At 52.3% G+C, this 21,098-nt stretch overlaps 1 protein-coding gene across 1 annotated transcript; it reads left to right on the forward strand.

Annotated features, from left to right (window-relative positions):
• Positions 1-1,488: 1,488 nt before the first annotated feature.
• Positions 1,489-20,676, forward strand: TNFAIP8L1 (tumor necrosis factor, alpha-induced protein 8-like 1). The gene is made up of 2 exons (XM_010828159.1): positions 1,489-1,611; positions 18,107-20,676. Exon 2 carries the CDS (start codon positions 18,112-18,114, stop codon positions 18,670-18,672), a length of 561 nt encoding a protein of 186 aa, XP_010826461.1. The 5' UTR covers positions 1,489-1,611; positions 18,107-18,111; the 3' UTR covers positions 18,673-20,676.
• The last annotated feature ends 422 nt before the right edge of the window (positions 20,677-21,098 follow it).

A 21,098-nucleotide genomic window follows, 5' to 3' on the forward strand; every position in this document is an offset into this window, starting at 1 on the left:
CAAACTCTCAAAAATTAATAGAATGAATATACAGAAGAGTAGAAGGATATGAAGTGAAGAAGTGAAGTTGCTCAGTCGTGTCCGACTCTTTGCGACCCCATGGACTGTAGCCTTCAAGGCTCCTCTGTCCATGGAATTTTCCAGGCAAGAGTACTGGAGTGGGTCACCATTTCCTTCTCCAGGGTATCTTCCCAATCCAGGGGTCGAACCTGGGTTGCCCACATTGCAGGCAGACGCTTTACCATCTGAGCCACCAGGGAAGCCCCTGTAGAAGGATATAGTAGACCTGAAAATCACTATGAACCAATTCAACATAATTAAGATTTATACAATTTCCACACAACAGTATGTCAGTGCATAGGAATGCCAATACACAGTGTCCCGGATGAGATACTAGTACCTGGCTGTGAATGGGAGGAGGTGGGACAAAAATTACTGGGTTAAAATCCTGGACCTGCCACTTTCGCTTGCAGGTCCTCAGGCAAGTCACTTCCACTCTCTGGGTCACAGTCCCCTGATTTAAAAAAACAAACAACAACAACAAAAAGGATGGGATAAAGAGACATTTCATCTCTTTTTGCCTCCTGAAGTCTGTGCCAGGGTTGTGTGTGCCCCACGTAGAGGATAGGACTCAACCTGCACAGGTTGTGCAGCCTGCTCTGGCTCCCCCTGGTCCTAGCTGCAACTGGGACTCAGGGTTGGAGATTCCGGGAGGAAATGGAGCGGCAGGGACTCTGGGAGCTGCTCCTGGGTCCGGTTCCCAGGACTCACAGCTGCATCCTCCGGGGGCCCCAGCTGGCCCCACCGCCCCACCCGCCAGCGGCCTGGAGGCTCCTGCAGATCTCCCTGGCTCATTCCCACGGACATCGTGCCTGGGTCTGGGAAGTCCCCTGGTGGGATCTCCAGGGTCCATCCGCGTAGCGACTGAATGAAACCTAACCTGGAGAATTTATCTGCAACCCAGAAAGATGTATCTTCAACCTTGGGTTAGATTCAGCTCGTCTGGAGGGTACAACAATCTACATTTTTAATGGGCTCCCTGGTCATTCTGTAGTTAAGGGTTCCCCGGGGCCGTTCTTTAAACGGAGTCCCAGTGGGAGAAAGGGGCAGTCCCAGAGCCACAGAGTTGTTCTGTTTTTCTTTTTGGCTCGCTTTGTCTCCATGGCCCTCATATCTCTGTTTTTGACTCAAGTCTCCTTCCTCTCCTTTCTTGGACTGGCCCGGGGTTGGCCTCTCCGCTGGCATCCGGCCCCTTTCGTGATTCCGGAGGAATCCCCCAAGCCGCCTGGCCCCGCCCCAGGCCCCACCCCTCCCGCGCGGCAACCTTCTCCCATTGGACTCTTCGTACACCGCCCGCGCTGCCATTGGCTGAGCCTAAGTCCTCGCTCGCCCCCACCTCCGTCGGCCCCACTGCGGCCCTTTTCGGGCGGGCGGGGGCGAGGCGGGGCCGCAGAGAAGGGCGGGGCAATTGGAGGGCGGGACCGAGCTTCCTGCCCCGCCCCGCCGGGTCCCAGTCCTCCGGCACGAGTCTCGCAGCCACAGCAACGGCCTCTCCGAGGCGGCCGGACAGAACCTCGGCGGTCGAACCAACGACTGAATCCCAGAGAACAGGTAAGCGAGCGGTGCTGGGCCGCCCCGCATCTCAGCATATCTCGGGGGCCACTTGGTCTCTCTGTTTCTCTCGCTCCCTCTGCCCTGACAATCCCCCTTCAATCAGTATTCCTGCCTCAGTTTCCATCTCCCTCTCTCTTCTCCCTTTCCCTCTGTCTCTCTTGCTCTGTGGGTCAGGGGAGGCATATCTGATCTGCCTCCTCCCCACCCCCCGCATGGGTAGTGCTCTGAGACCAGAGCACACCCAACAACAAGGACTCTGATGGACTCTGCCCGTTTCACAGTGCAGGGTGCCAGGTCCCAGGGCCAGAATCCAGAGCCAGGAGGGCATTCCAGGTGTGGGCAGCCAGGCCAAAGACGTGGAGGTGAGGATGTGTGTGACTTCTGGCTGATCCAGGCAGCTGAGGGAGTGCGGAGCCAGGCCCACCCAGACTGGCCACCTGGGAGTCCCCAGTAGCCTGAAGCCTTGGTCTCAGTTTTGTCAGCTGTGAACTGGGGCTTCGTCACTGAGGTAATTGGCAGTTGACCTGACCCAGATCTGTGTGCATCACCACTCCCTGTAGCTGGGGGGGCTCAGCTGGAGGAGGGGCAGCCCCATCTGTAAACAGGCCTCTGAGGTTACTTCCTGAGCAGGTCTCAGCCCAGCTGGGGGAGATGAACATCCTGGGTTTGAGGGTGGGTGGGTAGCATAGCAGGGTGAGGGCAGTTCAGCCCAGTGGTTGGGGAGCTCAGAATTTGGAATCAGACAAACCGGAGTTCCTGCTCTGCCGCTCACCACCAGTACCTTGAACAAGTTGATTCCATTCTCCCAGCTTCAGTTTCTTGTCTGAGGGACATAATAACTCCCCCAGGGGTGAGGGCAGCTTGCAGGATTAAATACAGGAACATGGGCCCTGCATGTCTCTCCCCTGGTCCCCACCTCCTCCTCCTCACCCCCCTCACTCACTCTGCTCCAGCCACACAGCTGCCACACTCCACCAACGCACCAGGCACCCTCCTGCCTCAGGGCCTTTGCAGGAGCTGTTCCTTCTACCTGAATGCCAGGTGCCCAGGAGCCAGCTTTAAAACATAACAAGTTGCCTAGATGGGCCGGGCCACGGGCCGGCGGGGCCAAGGCTGGGCAGCTGGGTGGCTGGGAGGGGCGGAGGAGGAGCCGACCCAGGGACGCTGTACCTATGGAAACCAGAACAAAGAACTGTTGTCCCAGCCACAGGAACACCTGGGCTGAGCTTCTCCCACTTGGCAGGCCCAGTGGCCTGGGACGCCAGTGGTGGGTGAGTGCCCAGATCTCTTGAGGGGAGGCAAACTGGGGACTCGAACACCACTCTGATGGAGGGTGGGGGTCCCTAAGTTAAAAGACCAGTCAGGCAGGTACAGGTTGGAGGCCCTGTGGTATCCCTTTCTGCTGTGTGGCCTTGGGCAGGTCAGGGGCTGCCTGAGCCTGTTTCCTCATCTGAGGCCTGGGGAGGGGAGGGGCCTCTTGGTTGCTTGGTGATCTGATGTGATGGATTCAGAAGGTCTCAATGTCCCTGTCTGTCAAATGGGGCCACAACAGGGTGCCTAGGACAGAACTCCTGCTATTGTCATGCAAATAGCTCCAAAGGCAGGTGCTGAAGAAATGACTCATGCTTGTGCAGGTTCAGCCCCAGGTGTTACAGACTGAGATGACCTAGAGACAGGCAGGACTTGGCCTTACAGAGAACTCGGGCTTTCACCCCAGAATCCCCCACATATACCCCTCCATCAGACGACTTCCTCCAGAATCTCACCATGTGAGGCATTCAGGAGGCACCTCTGGCCAAGTCCTTGGGATCTTCCAAGGCTCCATCCTCCCGGCCTCACTTTTCCCTTCTGTCCAAAGGGGCGGTGGAGGTTGGGGAGTGTCCACCTGGAAGAGACCCTTCCAGAAGGGTTCGTGTTTTGCTTCTATGTGACCTTAGGATATCTGTCTTTCTCTTTGCCTCAGTTTCCCTGGCTGGATAGTGGGGCCCTTGGACGACATCTCTGACTTCCTTTCTGGCACCGAAAGGCCATCTATTCATTCAACAAACTGGTTCTGGGTGCCTACTGTGAGCCAAGCCTGGTGCAGGGTGCCTAGGACCCAGCAATGACCCAGGTCCACGTGGTGCACCCCTCCCTCCCACCCGGATTCAGCTCACAGACATTCATCCAGAGAAAGACATTAGGCTTAGCTGTAATTGCATGAAGGACTGGAGAGACAGATGGATGGGGAAGTTAGTTGAGGTGGGGAATTTGGGAGGGACTCCTGAGAAAGTGAGATTTGAATTGAAGCTCAATGGCAAGAAAGAAATAGCCATGCAGAGACGAGGGGCAATCCAGGCAGAGGGCACAACCCATGCAAAGGCCCTGGGGCAGCACCAGGCTCCATGTGCTGGTGGAACAACCAGGAGGCCTGTGTGTCAGGAGCAAAGTGAATGAGGGGGAGAGAGGAAGGAGGGGAGCGCAGGGAAGGGACGGAGAAGGTCGTGCATGGCCTTGTGGGCCACGGGAGGACTTGGGATTTTACTTTGAGGGGGGTGGGAGCCCTGAAGGGCTGTGGGCAAAGGAGAGGGACTCGGGTGTTCACTACCGCCCTCTGGCGGCTTCTCCGGAGAGGAACCCGGGACAGGGGACGGGGACCAGAGGCAGGATGGAGGCTGCGGAGAGGTGAGAAGTGGGTGGAGCCGGACTCTAAAGGGCTGTGTCCACAGTCCTTCCCGGTGGGTGACCCTCGAACCTCTGCCACTTGCTGTTAAAAATCAGACTGAGTCCCAGCCTCTCCTGTCCTTCTCTGCAGTGGGGTGGGCTTCGGTCTCCCAACATTCATTTTTGCCCATCCATTCTTTACCCCCAACTCCCGTCCCTCGCCCAATCCCTGATCTTTCTTCAGTGGAGATCTGACCACTGTGGAAAGTGTCTCAGTTTTTGCCGCAGCCTGGTAGGCAGGCAGAGCCTGCCCATCCTTGGGGTGGCCCCCGAAGGCTCTGGGAAACCCGGTTTGAGAACCACTGGTATCCCCTCCCCAGCCCCCACCTCAAACAGGTAGCCCCCAGCCCCACTTTCTACATATCCAAATGGGCGCCAAATGTGAGGTCTGAGTGATGGTTGATAAAGGGCTGGAAGCAGCTGGTACCCTGGTGTTGGCTGGAAACAGCAGGTGCTCTGGTATTGGCGGAGGGTATGGAATGGGAACAAGGATCGTGGGGGCATTTACCATGGAGGGCGGAGGCCCGGAGCCCCCACCCCAACCCCAGGCTTCCCTGGGCCCCCGCAGCCGGGGCTGAGGGAGAGAGGTGAGGTGGTAGCCCTGGCCTCGCTGAGCAGGCCCATCAATTATTGATGCCCTTTGTTGGGACATGAAGAATTCATGTGGAGGGCAGGCTGCTCTGTGGACCTGTGGCATGCCGGAGCCGGCCTCACCCCAATCATCGGAGTCACTTGCTGTACTGTTAGGAATTTTGCCACCCAGTTGTTAATATCCCAATTTTGCCACCCAGTCGTTATTAAAAATGACAGACTGTCAATAAAACTGGAAGAAAAAATAAATTTTAAATAATGACAGGCTGTGAACTTACAGTCAAATACATTATATTTGAAACAAAGGTATGGATGGGAATTCCCTGGCGGTCCAGCGGTTAGGACTCCCAGCTTTCACTGCAGGGGACCCAGGTTCCATCCCTGGTGGATAAATTAATGGCACAAGCTGCATGGCACTGCCAAAAAGAAGAAAAACACCCACAGAGCTACAGAATACTATCCAGCCATAAAAAGGAGTGAAGGCCTGACACTTGTTACAAGGCAGATAAACCTTGAAAATGGGATGCCCAGTGAGAGAAGCCAGACACAGACTGTGTGATTCCATTTATATGAAAAAATAGGCAAATTCATGGAGATGGAAAGTAAATTAGTGGTTGCCAGGGCCTGGAGGAGGGGATGGGGCGTGACTTCTGATGGGGATGGGATTTATTAAAAAAAAAAAAAAGGGACTTCCCTGGTGGTCCAGTGGTTAAGAATCTGCCTTGCAATGCAGAGGACACTGGTTTGATCTCTGGTCTAGGACGATCCATATGTCTCAGGGCAACTAAACCCGAGCACCACAGCTACTGAGCCTGCTCTCTAGAGCCTGTGAGCTGCGAATACTGAGCCCACGTGCTGCAACTACTGAAGCCCAAGCACCTAGAGCCTCTGTGCACCAACAAGAGAAGCCACTGCAATGAGAAACCCACACCCTGCAACCAAGGGTAGGCCCCACTTGGCGCAACTAAAGCCCAGGTGCAACAATGCAGATCCATCATTCCTTCTCCCAAGAAAGAATAATAAATAAAATATATAGATATAGATATATTTTATTTACTTGGTTGCACTGGGATCTTTGAACTTTGCTGTGGCTTACAAACTCTTATATGCCATGCATGCGGGATCCAGTTCCCTGAGCAGGGATTGAACTGGGTCCCATTCTTGGAATCTTAGCCACTGGACAACCAGGGAAGTTCAAGGGCTTGGGTTTCTTTCTGGAGGGATGAGAATGTTGCAGAATTAAATAGTGGTGATGGTTACCCAGGTCAGTGAATATATAAAACCCACTGAATTGTACACTTTAAAAGCATGGAGTTTATGGTATGTGACTTAAATACTTCAAAATAACTTATAAAAAAGCAAAGGTCATAAATGGTCAAAAACCCTTTCAGGACTTCCTTGGTGGCCCAGTGCTTAAGACTCCGACCTTCCAATGAAGGGGGCACAGGTTCCATCTCTGGTCTGGAAACTAAGATCCCTCATGCCAGGCAGTGCAGCCAAGAAAAGAAAAAATATATCCTTTCTAATTATTTTACTGCATTGTGCAATGACCTCTATGCTCCCGAGGTTATTTCTGTTTGGTGGAAATGGTGAGCAGTTTGTTCCAACTCCATGGTCAGGTTGGAAGCTTGAAACTGGCCATGGCAAGAGAATTTACACCATGGATATTGGCAGATGCTACAAATCAGGGTTTGATGTATTGTTCAGTCATCATCTAATCCAGAGGTTGGCCAGCCTTTTTCTATAAAGGGCCAGATAGTAAATATTTTTGGCTTTGCAAGCCGTACAGCCTCTGTTCCCTCTATTCAAGGCTGTGCTTTAATATGTACACAAATTGGCATGGCTGAGTGCCAATAAAACTTTACAAAAACAGGCAGCTGGCCAGGGTTTGCCACCCCCGGTATAATTCCAGGTAATGTCAATAATGAAAATTAAAGGGTGGTGTGTCTCTAGTTGCTTGCTTTCAAATAGCACAAAAAACCTTGAAGGGATATTCCCTCCTATAGGAAAACCACTGTTGGATTCTGCAAAAAAGTCTGTCACCTGGCTGACGAGTAAGTGAAGTCCAAGTTTTCTCTGTTTGTATGAAAGAGAAGATCCAGGAACATCCATGTCAGAACTGCTTTCATTTATCCATAGCAACCATAGATTGGCTATTGGTACCAGTTTTACAATTGGGGTTCCCTGGTGGCTCAGTGCTAAAGAACCCGTCTGCCAATTCAGGAGACATGGGTTCGATCCCTGGGTCAGGAAGATCCCCTGGAGGAGGAAACAGCAACCCACTCCAGTATTCTTGCCTGGGAAATCCCATGGACAGAGGAGCCTGATGGGCTGTAGTCCATGGAGTCACAAAATAGACACGACTTAGTGACTTAACACCACCACCACCACCGCATTAGGCAAAACTCACTGAGAATGTTTATTGAGCATCAACTGGCTGCATGAAATTTACAGCGAGGTTTGCTATTTTCTTAAGTTGCACGGTACACATCCTTAATGTCAGGAAGGTTTATGGAAAACATACATATGTACCTACACGCCTACATCCCCCCCACCCCCAACCCTGGAGAGCTGGTGGCTCTTTCCAGCAGGTGGTGAATGGGATGAGATGTAGCATTCCCAGTGCGCCTAGGAAGGGCCCCTGGGAGTTGGGGCGGAATCCCCATCACCCCCATGTCCAGCGTCCAGCACCGGGAATGTGTGCATGGAGAGGCCACCCGCAGCGTGCTCAGTTCAGGTTGGATGGAGGGCCGTGGGGAGAGTCTCCCCACCTGGTGGAGACCCCAAGGCTGGACCGTGCCTAGCATGTTGCAGGGACAGTGAGAGAGGAGATGAACTGGGGAAGGTCACTGATGGGGCAGGGATGGGGGTTGGCCCTCCTCCAGAGTTTGGGGACTGAAAGGATTGGCAGGAACAGATCTGCCAGGCTGGGTGCCCTTCCCCTCTGGGAGGGTTCACAGAGTCCTGCCTCCCTGCCCCTGCCTGGGCAAGGAAAGGATGCTGCATGTCTAGAGCAGTCCGAGGCTCCAGGTCAATGTCTGGTCAGTTTAGGAGCTGGAGTGTCCAAAATGGGGGCAAGGACAAAGGTCAGAGCCAAAGAGACAAAGTGGGGTTGGCAGAGGGCAAAAGTCTGAGGTAGGGATGGAAGGCCAGGGTTCTGAGAAGAACATAGAGAACAGGAGTTGACAGAGTCAGGGACTCAGTGACTGGACACTCATTTCACAGATGGGAAAGCTGCCCTCGGGGGCTGGGGCTAGTCTGGAGTCTCGGTGGGGAGACCTCAGAGCTGTGGGAGGACTTGGACAGTGGGCTCCTCGGAGGCTGGGGACCAGCCTTCCGTCTCCTCTCTGCACTGCCCTGCCCCAGGGCCTTTGCACCTGCTGTTCCCTCTGCCTGGCTCACCTTTCTTCAGACCCCGCCCTTCCAGTCCCAGCTGCAGGGGCTCCTCCTCCAGGAAAACTTGCTGACCACTGGCCTAGGTCACCTGCCATCCCTGGCCGTCACTGCTTCCCACCCAGGCCTTATTCGTCTCTGAAATTATCCTGTTTATTCCATGTTCATTGGTTCCTGCTGTCTCCTCCTTCCAGCAGGGGTGACCCCTCTTAGGTGGCTGTTTTGGAAATTCAGAGGGCTTTTCCCCCCACTTGTGATAATAACGGGATGTGCTTGCATTCCGGGGGCAGGGACCAGGGACACCAGGCATCCAGCCATGTTCAGGGCGGCCCCTCAGCTCACAACTTCCTCACGTCCTGGCATCTACCAATGTACTTTCTATGAATTTGACTATTCTAGGTATAAGTGGAGTCAAACAGTATTTGTCTGCACCTGATGTATACTGGAATGCATTTTTAAGGTTAACCTGCCATATGTCCTACAAACAGATGGTACCTTTGGAGTTCTTTTTTTGATAGAAATTTGTATCTACATGTTCACTGCGATGCTTCATTAAGGGGCAAACCTCTGACAGATTCACTCCATCCTTGAGTGCAGTGGGCCTGAGGTTTTCTTTTTTTGAAGATTTTTGTTTTCTTATGTGGACCGTTTTCATTTATCTATTTACTTTATAATTTTGTTTGTTTTTGGCTGTGCTGGGTCTCCATTGCTGCGCGGGCTTTTCTCTAGTTGCTCCAGTGCTCGGGCTTCTCATTGCAGTGACTGCCCCTGTTGTGGAGGTTGGGCTCGAGGGCGCTCGGGCTTCAGAAGTTGCCGTTCCCGGGCTCCAGAGCACAGGCTCGATGGTCGTGGCTCATGGGCTTAGTTGCTTTGCGGCATGTGGGGTCTTCCCGCATCAGGGATCAAACCCATGTTTCCTGCATTTAGGCAGATTTATTATTACTGAGCCACCAGGGGAAGCTCTTAAAGTCTTTGTTGGAATTTTGTTACAATATTGGTTCTATTTTATGTTTGTTTTTTTTTGGCCATGAAACATGTGGGATCTTAGTTCTCCAGCTAGAGACTGAACCCACACCTCCAGGATTAGAAGCACAGAGTCTTAACCCCTGGACCATCAGGGAAGTCCCAATTTATTTAACATTTTTTAAAAATTATTTATTATTTTTGGCTGTGTTGGGCCTTTGTTGCTGTGTGGGCTTTTTGTAGTTGGGGCAAGCAGGGGCTACTCTCTAGTTGAGGCGCAGGCTGCTCATTGCTGCGGCTTCTCGATGCAGAGCACGGGCCCTAGGGCGCATGGGCTTCAGTAGCTGTGGCTCGTGGGCTCAGTAGTCGCAGCTCCCAGGCTCTGGAACACAGGTTCAGTAGTTGTGGCACGTGGGCTTAGATGCTCTCAGATCAGGGATCAAACCCATTTCTCCTGCATTGACAAGCAGATTCTTTACCACCGAGACATCAGGAAAACCCTATTTAACATTTTTAAAGTAAGGCATTATATCTATATAGGCTTCCCTGGTGGCTCAGCGGTAAAGAATCCGCCTGTCAGTTTGATTCCTGGCAATCCACTCCAGTATTCTTGCTTGGGAAATCCCATGGACAGAGACACCTGGCGGGTTACAGTCCAGGGTTTCACAAAGAGTCAGACACAACTTAGTGACTAAACAACAACAAATATATAGTAAGGGGCACAAAGGTATAAAATATGTCCCCTGGATACAGGCGCAGTGAGTGTTCAGCTTGATGATGTATAATTCACGTATTGTAAAATTCACTAAAGTGTTCACATTCCAAAACATTCTTCTACCCCCAGAAGACATCCTGTTTCCATTAGCAATCACTCTCCATTCTGTGCTCCCCAGCCCCTGACAACAGGAACCCACTGTGTCTGCGGATCGGCCTGCTCTGCACGCTTCCCGTCAGTGGAGTCACACCCTGTGCGTCCTTCTGTGTCTGCATCTCTCACTGAGCACTGTGTTCCCAGGGTCCATCCATGTGGTAGCGAGTGTCAGGGCTTCACCCCTTTTCAGGGCTGAGTGATGCTCCCGTGTGTGGAGGGACCACATTTGATTGTCCATCTGTATGTGGGTGGGTGTTTGTGTCATTTCCGTGTTTTGGCTAGTACAAATGTGCTGCTATCTATGCCCACGTGTGTGTACGTTTCTACGCGAACATATATTTTCATTTCTTGGGCGAGGTTGATGCTTAGGAGCAGAATCGCTGGGTCATGTGGTAACTGTGTTTGTTCGAGGACCTGCCAGAAAACGGTTTCCCATGGTAGCTGCACCATCTTCTGTTTCTACCAGCCTTGGATGAGGGCTTGTTTCTCCCAGCCTCGCCAGCCCTGTTTATTGTCTGTATTTCTGGCAGTAGCCGTTCTTATGGGGTGAGGTATTATATTATGAGCTCGACTTCCATTTTCCTCCTAGCCAGTGATGTTAAGCATCTTTTCACCTGCTTATTGGCCATTTGTATACCTTCTTTGGAGAAATGTCGGGTTTTTTTAAATCGAGATCTAATTCATACCCCATAAAATTCACCCCTTGAAGGTTTACAATTCGCTGGGTTTTAGTGTATTCACATTGCTTTGCAACCACCCACTGTAATGACTTTTTACATTCGTGTAAACCCAGATGGAGGCACAGAACCTGAAACACTCCAGGGACTTCCCTTGTGGTCCAGTGGCTAAGATTCCCAACTCCAAATGCTGGGGGCACAGGTTCTATCCCTGTTTGGGGAACTAAGATCCTGCATCCTGTGCGGCATGGCCAAAAAAAAAAATTTTTTTTAAAGAAATATTCCAGAGTTCGCCTGTACAATCCTGCTCACTGTTCTCACCACCTATTAATTTTATTTTTATACTGGTGGGTGGACAATGCTGCCTGTGGACTCTGTTTCAGGGAAGTGAGGGCACCCAAATTATTTTGGAACAAGGAGGTGGCACGGGATCTGGCAGGCCTGGGGAGGCAGGGACCCAGTCTCTTCTGGTCCAGCTATAGAATCTGCCTGACGAGCAGGAGAACCGGGTTCAATCCCTGGGTCAGGAAGATCCCCTAAAGGAGGAAATGGCAACCCATTCCAGTATTCTTGCCTGTGAAATCCCATGGACAGAGGAGCCTGGAGGGTTACAGTCCATGGAGTCACAAAGAGTAAGACAGGACTGAAGCGACTTAGCACACATATCCCCAGCCCTGGGACACAGCTGGTGCTGAATAAACACTCACTGAGAACCTGAATGAGCGTTCCAGTCGAGCCCTGGCTTCATTGGGCATTTCTGGCTCGTGATGGCAGTGGGGTGATCTGGCATTGGGTCCGCTGGGCAGACCCTGGGAAGGCCCTGCCCCCGCCAGGCCCCTCCCGGCTGGCCTGCCCTTGGACCTGGATGAGCACAGCTGGCAGGAAGGAAGGCTGGGGTCTATTTTGGTCCCCAGAGTGCTCCCCCGGGAGAGTAGTCATCTCCCTGTCTGGCTGCTTAGAGGGGGTGGCGTTTCTGATAGAACAATGGATGGAGGAGAAGGGGGGGCGGCTACCATGCAGCTGGGCTGGTCCAGGTGTCACAGATCTGGGGACTGGCCGGAGGGGCTAAGAGTGTGGAGTCTCCCACTCCACCCCCCACCCCTCTTCCTCCTATGCTTGGCAGGGTAGGGTGGGGTGAAGCCAGTAAATAGGACCAGCCTCCCCTCTGAACCAACATGCACAAGCTCAGGACTTGCAGACTGGAAGGTCAAGGCCCAGAGAGGGGCAGAGCCCTGCCTGGGGTCACACAGTAATGGAATAGGGCAGAAAGACCTGAGTGCCAGGGTTCTTGGGATCTAGGGAAAGGCCTTCTCCTGTCTCTGAGACTCAGTTTGTCCATTTGTAAACTGGGGGACCCAGGGTGTTGGGAGTTCCCTCTGGGTTCCAATGTCTGCAGACATCCCTCCCCTTATTCATTCAACACACACTTACTGGGTGCCTGCTGGGTACTAGGCCCCAGGCTGGCCGCCAGAGCAAGAAACATACAGCCCCTGCCCACACCCTCAGGCCTGGCGTGATGGACACTGAAACCAAGCACTCAGGGCTGCAATGGAGGACGGACACCCATGGAACCATGGGAGCCAAAAGGGCACCCGGCACAGCCTGGGACATCCGGGAGTCTTACGGGAGGAGGTGACAGTAACTCTGAGACTTGAATGGGGAGCAGTTTACAGGTGATGAGAGCAGGAGGGGTGCCCATAGAGGGAACAGAATAGAATGCCCTAGAGACTTCCCTGGCGGTCCAGTGGTTAAGACTCTGTGCTTGCAATGCAGGGGGTGTGGATTTGATCCCAGGAACTAAGATCCCATATGCCACCTAGTGTGATCAAAAAGAAAAAGAATAGACTGTTCTAGAGAAATTGTTGAGAAGGCATCCTTGCTGAGAATATAGAGAAATAGGTCTTTTCAGAGAGCTAAAGGACGCAGAGCTTGAAGGTCAGAAGTCAAGACAGTGGTCCAGCCTCTTGCCCAGGGAAAGCTCACAGCCTGGGGGTTGGGGGGGCTCTCAGGTTGGCCACAAGTTTCTGCCCTGGGATGGAGTCAGTTCTCCATCCTGACAGTCACCATCTTCCATTTTACAGAGGAAACGGAGGCATAGGGCAGTTATGTTGCTTGGCCACATGGTCAGAGCCAGGAGCAGGCCTCAGATATCAGGGCTGGTTTTGTCACAGGGGATATCTCCCAGCACCCCAAGACTGAGGCTGACTCCCAGGAATCAACTAGGAAAGGCAGAGGTAGCTGGGGTGCAGAGAGGGTGGGGCAGGTGGTCCCTGTGTTGCTGTGTGGCCTTGGGGAAATGGCTAAGCCTCCCTGAGCCTGGTTTCTTCTGCAAATGGGCAAGCTCAGTAGAATACCAGGCAGAAGTTGTGAAACAGGCACCGGCCACTGCTCAGGGCCTGCCATGTGATGCTGAGTCACTCGCACCCCGCTCTGGCCCCAGCCTGTGGACAGGGTCTGAGACTGGTGTAGGGGGCAGGGAGGCCCAGGTCATTCATCACCAGGCCTATCCTGACCTCTGTGGGCAGCAAGAGGGAGGCTGAGGGTTGGACTCCTCCCGGCGTCTGAGCTCACACAAAGAGGGGCTTTGTGGGGGCTCCCGTGGCTGAGTGGGCACCCACATGGCATTCCTGGTCTGGCTGGCCTGCAGCTGGGGTGGGGTGGATTCTGACCAGAGCCTGGGGCAGCAGCGGGGGAGGGCTGGGGGCGGGTCTCAGGCTACCTCATTCATTGGACAGATGTTTCTGGAGTCTCCAGAAACAGAGTGGATAGGGAATCACGCCATTTTGTCCCCTGGGACCTGTGGTGAGGCAGACCACTGAGGCAGCAAAGCCAGGGTGTGCAGCAGGGATGGGGGATGCCTGGGTGCTGGGTGACTCATAGGAGGGACCTCACTGTCAGTTTGGCTGTTCAGGGATGGCTTCCTAGAGGTGGTGTCCAGGCTGAGCTGAAGGATGAAGCTGCCAGGGGAAGAGGCAGGGGCTTGGAGGCCAGGGCTTTGGGGCATATATATGAGTCCACCAAGGAAGAGGCAGGGGTTTGGGGGCTAAGGTATTGAGGGATGTATAGGAGTTCACCAGGGAAGAGGCAGGGATCCAAATGGAGTGTGGGGCTTGGTCTCAAGAGCCATGAGGAGCTTCCAGCTGGTTCTTAGAAGGAAAGGACTATGCCCAGATGTTCAATTTAGGAAGAATTCTGGTGCTGAGGGGGAGGCTTCAGAGCCTGAGAAATCTGGAAGATGGCCATGGTAGGCAGGACATAAGGGACAGGCAGAAATCCAGGCTTCTGCAGTCAGAGGCGTGGCTGCTATTCCAAGAGCACCAGCCTGCCACTCACCTTGGCCACCTGCCCGGTCCTTTCCTAGGTGGAAGCTGATGCATGTCAGTGTTTCTGTATCAGAGGAGTCATCAGAACGCTGTGCTTCCAAAAACCCCACAAATGGCCCTGGGGAACCCCAGCCAGCTGCTGCCCTCTGACTCATCCAGGGCCTGACTAAGGCCTTAGGGATGTCTGCTGTAAACTCACGGGGTTGGGGAGATGGGGGGTTGCTAACTGCGCTCCTCCTCCACCCTGAACAGCCTGAGGCTGGGGCTGGGACCCTGTCTCATGGAGCTGTGCAATGAGGCCAGGACCCCCTGTACTCACTCATCCTGAGCCCTTCTCAGCTCACAGCAAGGCTACAGTGGGTTTGTGAGGCTGGAGCCAGGGCTCACGTGTAGTGGGATTCAGAAGGCCCTACTCATTAATATCCAAAATATATAATCAGTTCATACAACTCAGTAACAGAAAAAACAAACATCCCAATCAGAAAATGGACAGACCTAAATAGACATTTCTTCAAAGACATTCAGATGGCCAATAGGCACAATAAAAGATGCTCAACATCGCTGATAGAAGAGAAATGCAAATCAAAACTACAATGAGGTATCACCCCACACCTCTTAGAATCAGTTCAGTTCAGTTGCTCGGTCCTGTCCAACTCTTTGTGACCCCATGGACTGCAGCACGCCAGGCCTCCCTGTCCATCACCAACTCCCGGAGCTTGCTCAAACTCATGTCCATCGAGTCAGTGGTGCCATCCAGCCATCTCAGCCTCTGTCATCCTCTTAGAATGGCCATCGTTAAAGGTCAATAGTAAATGCTGGACAGGGTGTGGAGAACAGGGAACCCTTCCATACTATTAGTGAAAATGGAAATTGGTGCAGTCACTATGGAGAACAGTATGCAGGTTCCTCAAAAATCTAAAAATAGCGCTGCCAGATGATCTAGCAATCCCACTCCTGGGCACATACCTGGACAAAACTATAACTCAAAAAGATACATGCAGCCCAATGTTCATAGCAGCCAGGACATGGGAGCCACCAAATGTGCGTCAATAGATGAGTGGATAAAGATGTGGTTTACATATACAATGGACTATCACTCAGCCATAAAAAGAATGAAATAATGCCATAGGCAGCAACATGGACAGACCCAGAGGTTCTCCTACTAAGAGGACTAAGTCAGAGAAAGACAAATACCATGTACGCTACCACTTATATGTGGGACCTATGGCACTAATGAACTTGTCTACAAAACAAAGACACCAAGGGGACATTGAGAGACACCAAGGGGACATTTAGAGACACCAAGGGGACATTTCATGCAAAGATGGGCACAAAAAAGGACAGAAATGGTATGGACCTAACATAAGCAGAAGATATTAAGAAGAGGTGGCAAGAATACACAGGAGAGCTATACAAAAAAGATCTTTATGACCCAGATAATCACGGTGTGATCACTCACCTAGAGCCAGACATCCTGGAATGTGAAGTCAAGTGGGCCTTAGGAAGCATCACTACAAAGCTAGTGGAGGTGATGGAATTCCAGTTGAGCTATTTCAAATCCTAAAAGATGATGCTATGAAAGTACTGCACTCAGTATGCCAGCAAATTTGGAAAACTCAGCAGTGGCCACAGGACTGGAAAAGATCAGTTTTCATTCAAATCCCAAAGAAAGGCAATGCCAAAGAATGTTCAAACTACCACACAGTTGCATTCATCTCACATGCTAGTAAAGTAATGCTCAAAATTCTCCAAGCCAGGGTTCAACAGTATGTGAACTGTGAACTTCCAGATGTTCAAGCTGGATTTAGAAAAGGCAGAGGAACCAGAGATCAAATTGCCAACATCCACTGGATCATCGAAAAAGCAAGAGTTCCAGAAAAACATCTACTACTGCTATTATTGACTATGCTTTGACTGTGTGGATCAGGACAAACTGTGGAAAATACTTCAGGAGATGGGAACACCAGATCACCCTACCTGCTTCCTGAGAAATCTTGTATGCAGGTCAAAAAGCATCAAGTAGAACTGGACATGGAACAACAGATTGGTTCCAAATCTGGAAAGGAGTACGTTAAGGCTGTATATTGTCACCCTGCCTATTTAACTTATATGCAGAGTATATCATGAGAAATGCTGGGCTGAAGAAGCACAAGCTGGAATCAAGATTGCCGGAAGAAATATCAATAACCTCAGATACGCAGATACCACCACCCTTATGGCAGAAAATGAAGAACTCAAGAGCCTCTTGATGAAAGTGAAAGAGGAGAGTGAAAAAGCTGGCTTAAAACTCAACATTCAGAAAACTAGAATCATGGCATCTTGTCCTATCACTTTATGGCAAATAGATGGGGAACATGGAAACAGTGACAGACTATTTTTGGGGGCTCCAAAATCACTGCAGATGGTGACTGCAGCCGGGAAATTAAAAGACGCTTGCTCCTTGGAAGAAAAGCTATGACCAACCTAGACAGCATATTAAAAAGCAGAGACATTACTATGCCTACAAAGGTCTGTCTAGTTAAAGCTATGGTTGTTCCAGTAGTCATGTATGGATGTGAGAGTTGGACTATAAAGAAAGCTGAGCGCGGAAGAATTGATGTCTTTGAACTGTGGTGTTGGAGAAGACTCTTGAGAGTCCCTTGGACTGCAAGGAGATCCAACCAGTCCATCCTAAAGGAGATCAGTCCTGAATATTCACTGGAAGGACTGATGCTGAAGCTGAAGCTCCAATACTTTGGCCACCTGATGCAAGAACTAACTCACTGGAAAAGACCCTGATGTGGGAAAGATCGAAGGCAGGAGGAGAAGAGGAAGACAGAGGATTAGATGGTTGGATGGCATCACCAACTCGATGGACATGAGTCTGAGCAAGCTCTGGGAGTTGGTGATGGACAGGGAAGCCTGGCAGTGTTGCAGTCCATGGGGTCGCAAAGATGGGACATGAGTGAGTGAATGAACTGAACTGAACGAAACAGAAACAGACCCACAGACATAGAGAACAGGACTTCCCTGGTGGAGCAGTTTAAGAATCTGCCTGCCAATGCAGGAGACACAGGTTCAATCCCTGATCTTGGAAGATCCGACATGCCATGGAGCAACTAAGCCTGTCTGTCACAACTACTGAACCCTATGTGCCTAGAGCCCAAGCTCAGAAAAAAAAGAAGCCATCGCAATGAGAAGTCTGTGATCCGCAACTAGAGTAGCCCCCACCTGCTACAACTAGAGAAAGCCCACGAAGCAACAAAGACCCAGAACAGCCAAAAATAAAGACATAGACAACAGACTTGCAGTTGCAAGTCTGGGATTAGTTGGGAGTTTGGGAAAAGTAGGTGCAAAGTATTGTTTACAGAAATGGCTAAACCACAGGTCCTAGGGTATAACACAGGGATCTATATTCTGTAATAAACCATAACAGAAGGCCCTGCCCAGATTTCACCACTACACATTAATTCCTTTAAGAAACAAATTCCCTTAGGTCCCTTAGGGTCCCTTGGGTCATTATCTCTTCAGTGTGAATGTTGTTTGTTTTTACAAGCTTTTCCTAAAAATAGCTTTTGCTATTTGTTCACAAGTTTCTGCATCCGGTCCTCCAACAACTCTGAATTTCTCTTCCCTAGGCCTTGGAGCTCCGTAATCTTCCTGCCTGGGATTCCCTCCCCATCTTGTTACCTGTCCCTTTGTCCAGGGCCTTCTTGATCTGCTGAGGAGCCCCTGCTAACGGCTCTTGCAGCATCGCAGATGGCGGCACTTGCTGTGTTTGGTGCAGGGGGGAGGAAAGGTCTCCCAGTCAGCTCTGCACACCCAGTACCTCTGTGGTGTGGGTACGTGGGCTCCCCTGGGGATAGGCTGGTGGCGCGCGCCCATTTCTCGGATGGGGAAGACAGATCTCCAGCATTAGCTGCCTGCCCCTGAAAGCCCCTCACAGCTGGGCCCCGCGGGCTGACGGCAGGTCTGTGTGTCTCCCCTCGCAGGACAGATGGACACCTTCAGCACTAAGAGCCTGGCCCTCCAGGCCCAGAAGAAGCTCCTGAGCAAGATGGCCTCCCGGGCAGTGGCGTCCGCCTTCATTGACGACACCAGCAGCGAGGTGCTGGACGAGTTGTACCGCGCCACCAAGGAGTTCACCCGCAGCCGCAAGGAGGCCCAGAAGCTGGTCAAGAACCTGGTCAAGGTGGCGGTGAAGCTGGGCGTCCTGCTGCGCGCCGGGCAGCTGGGCGCCGAGGAGCTGGCGTGGCTGCAGCGCTTGCGGCAGCAGGCGCGCCGCCTGGCCATGACCGCTGTCAGCTTCCACCAGGTGGACTTCACCTTCGACCGGCGCGTGCTGGCCGCCGCCCTGCTCGAGTGCCGGGACCTGCTGCACCAGGCGGCCGGCGCGCACCTGACCGCCAAGTCCCACGGCCGCATCAACCACGTGTTTGGCCACCTGGCCGACTGCGACTTCCTGGCGGCGCTCTACAGCCCCGCCGAGCCCTACCGCTCCCACCTGCGCCGGATCTGCGACGGCCTCACCCGGATGCTGGATGAGGACAGCATATGACAACCTCCGAACCGCTGCGGTTGCTTGCAGGGGGCGCAGCTTTAAGTGGGACAGAGCTAACCCTTTCCTTCCTGTCTGACTCTGGCCAATCACCCCTCGCCCAACACACACACACAGGTGACTGTGCAGCTCCAAAGACCCGGGTCCCCTGTCCTCGGGCCCAGTCTCACCGGGCTTAGAGCCCGGCTCAGTCTGCCTGTGCCTGCGGCCTCTCCCAGGCACCTGGAGACCCCTGCCTGCTCTGGCACCATCTGAACTATGCCCCTTAAGCCACCGTCTGTACCCCTCAAATCACTGGGTGTCTCTGACAGCTGGGGGCTTCTCACTTCAGTGTTACTTGGGCTTTTTCATTCCCGCAGAGAGGGTCACAGGGAACCAGGAGAAAGGGGGTGTTACAGAGTGAACTGTCTCACCCCACCCCACCTCCCATTTCCCGGATGAAGTCCTAACCCCTGGGACCTGTGAATGTGACCTGATCTGAAAATTGGGTGATTGCTGATGTAATTGGTTGCCATGAGTTCATATTGGAGCCAGGCAGCCCCTAATCCACCATGACTTGGGGTCCTTTTGAGAAGGGGACATGTGCACAGAGTCAAGAGGGAGAATGCTATGTGAAGGTGGAGGCAGAGACTGGGCGGATGTGTCTGTAAGACAAGGAATGCCAAGAGCTGCAAGCCAGCACCAAAAGCTGGGAGAGAGCCTGGGACACCGGCCCAGCCCACACCTTGATGTCGGGCCTCCTGAGCTAAGCAAACAAGCTTCCGTTGTCTCAGCCTCCCAGGCTGGGCACTTTGCTCCGCAGCTCAGAAAATGACGCCAGGGAGCCGTGGTGAGGGCTGTGGTGGGCTCAGGCCTACTGGTGAGGATGCCCCTCTGTCTGCTTGGCATCGTGGCCCTGACTCCCAGGAGGGAGTGGTCAGAGTGCGCCTCCGATGAAGGCCGTTGGGAAAGCCATCTGAGACACATGCCTGTTTTTAAAGGATCATTTCATATTTGGAAAACAAATACACATAAACACTTGTTTTTATAAGACAGGCCTCAGAGACAAAGCTCAACAAACCTTGGCTTTGGCAACACCCAGCAGGTGGGACAATGCTTAACTTGGGGCATGGATGGACACGTGGGGGTGTGGGGGGTGTATCTGCAATCTGTTGGTTGGAAGTGGGCACAGGTTGTAAAAGATTGTGAAGCCCCCTGCAGGTCTGGCTGTGTCGGGTTGTTTTGAGCACCCCGAGGGAGGGGGAACAGTGTCCATTTCTGTAGAATCTGGTCTGTTTAGGGGAAACACTGCCAACAGGAGGGCTGCAGGCCGTATTAGGTGAGAAGATGGGTTTGCTTAGCCTCATTCAGTGTTTGAGACATTTGGAATTAGTTGCCAACACTTGAAACCAAGGAAATTGCATGTCCCAATCTATCAGTGGATCTTGAAAACTCTAGAAAACTCACCTGCACTGCCCGTTGGTGAAGCTGCAGAGGCGGCCTGTCTTTGCTCTGCCACAGTCCTCACCACTCCCTTTTGCCTCTCCATGGCCTGCTGGGCTGGCTAGTAGATTAGGACCCCAGATCCAGGGCAGCATTTCTGTTTGGTTTCAGCTGCCCTGAAAAAGCCAAAGGCTTCCACCCAACAGTCAGCTGTTCCCCTCTCTACCTTCGACTTCCAAAGCAACTTACCCCCTTTGTGTGCCAAGAGACAGATCCTCAAGTTCAAGAACAAACGTGTATTTTGATTACACCGAGAAGCCCCAGATGAAATTCTTTGCCCTCTGCTCTGCTGGCTGAAGGACATCCACGTGACAAGGCTTTGGACTTGTTGTCTTGACTCTTTTCATACACTTGAGATTTAATTTAGAAAAAAAAAAGAACCGGGACTTCCCTGGTGGTCCAGTGGCTAAGACTCCACACTTCCAATGCGGGGGCCCAGGTTCAGTCCCTGGTCAGGGTACTAGATGCCACGTACCACAACAAAGACCTGGTGCAGCCAAATAAAAAGAATTTTAAAAAGAACCAAAGAGAACTATGTAAATAAAAGCATCTGATAGCCTTCTCTCACCTGCCCGGGGTTTCTACCTATTAAAAATCAAGTTTGGGGACTTCCCTGGTGGTCCAGTGGTTGAGAATCTGCCTTCCAATGCAGGGAACACAGCCTCCATCCTCGGTCCAGGAACTAAGATCCCACCTGCCACAGGGCAACTTAAGCTTGAGCATGGCAACGAAGACACAGCACAGCCGAAATAAAAAAAGAAAATAACTCCAGATTGCACACAAATGTCATAGGTTCACAGGCTGCTGGCAGGCTGAATTCCCGCTGGGCTTGATGACACCCTAGCAGAGGTGGCACAGCTTGGCTTTGGCAGCACAGAGGGGGCTTGGTACCGCTCCTCACTGTGACCTGCGGCGGGGCGGGTCTGCTCACCCAGGCCCTTGGG

Source organism: Bison bison, unplaced genomic scaffold, assembly GCF_000754665.1.
Source record: "Bison bison bison isolate TAMUID 2011002044 unplaced genomic scaffold, Bison_UMD1.0 scf7180017864492, whole genome shotgun sequence".
NCBI classification, from domain to species: Eukaryota; Metazoa; Chordata; class Mammalia; order Artiodactyla; family Bovidae; genus Bison; species Bison bison.

Bases quoted from the DNA above. Each gene is read 5' to 3' on its own strand.
- TNFAIP8L1 (XM_010828159.1), top strand. From the start codon at position 18,112: ATGGACACCTTCAGCACTAAGAGCCTGGCCCTCCAGGCCCAGAAGAAG.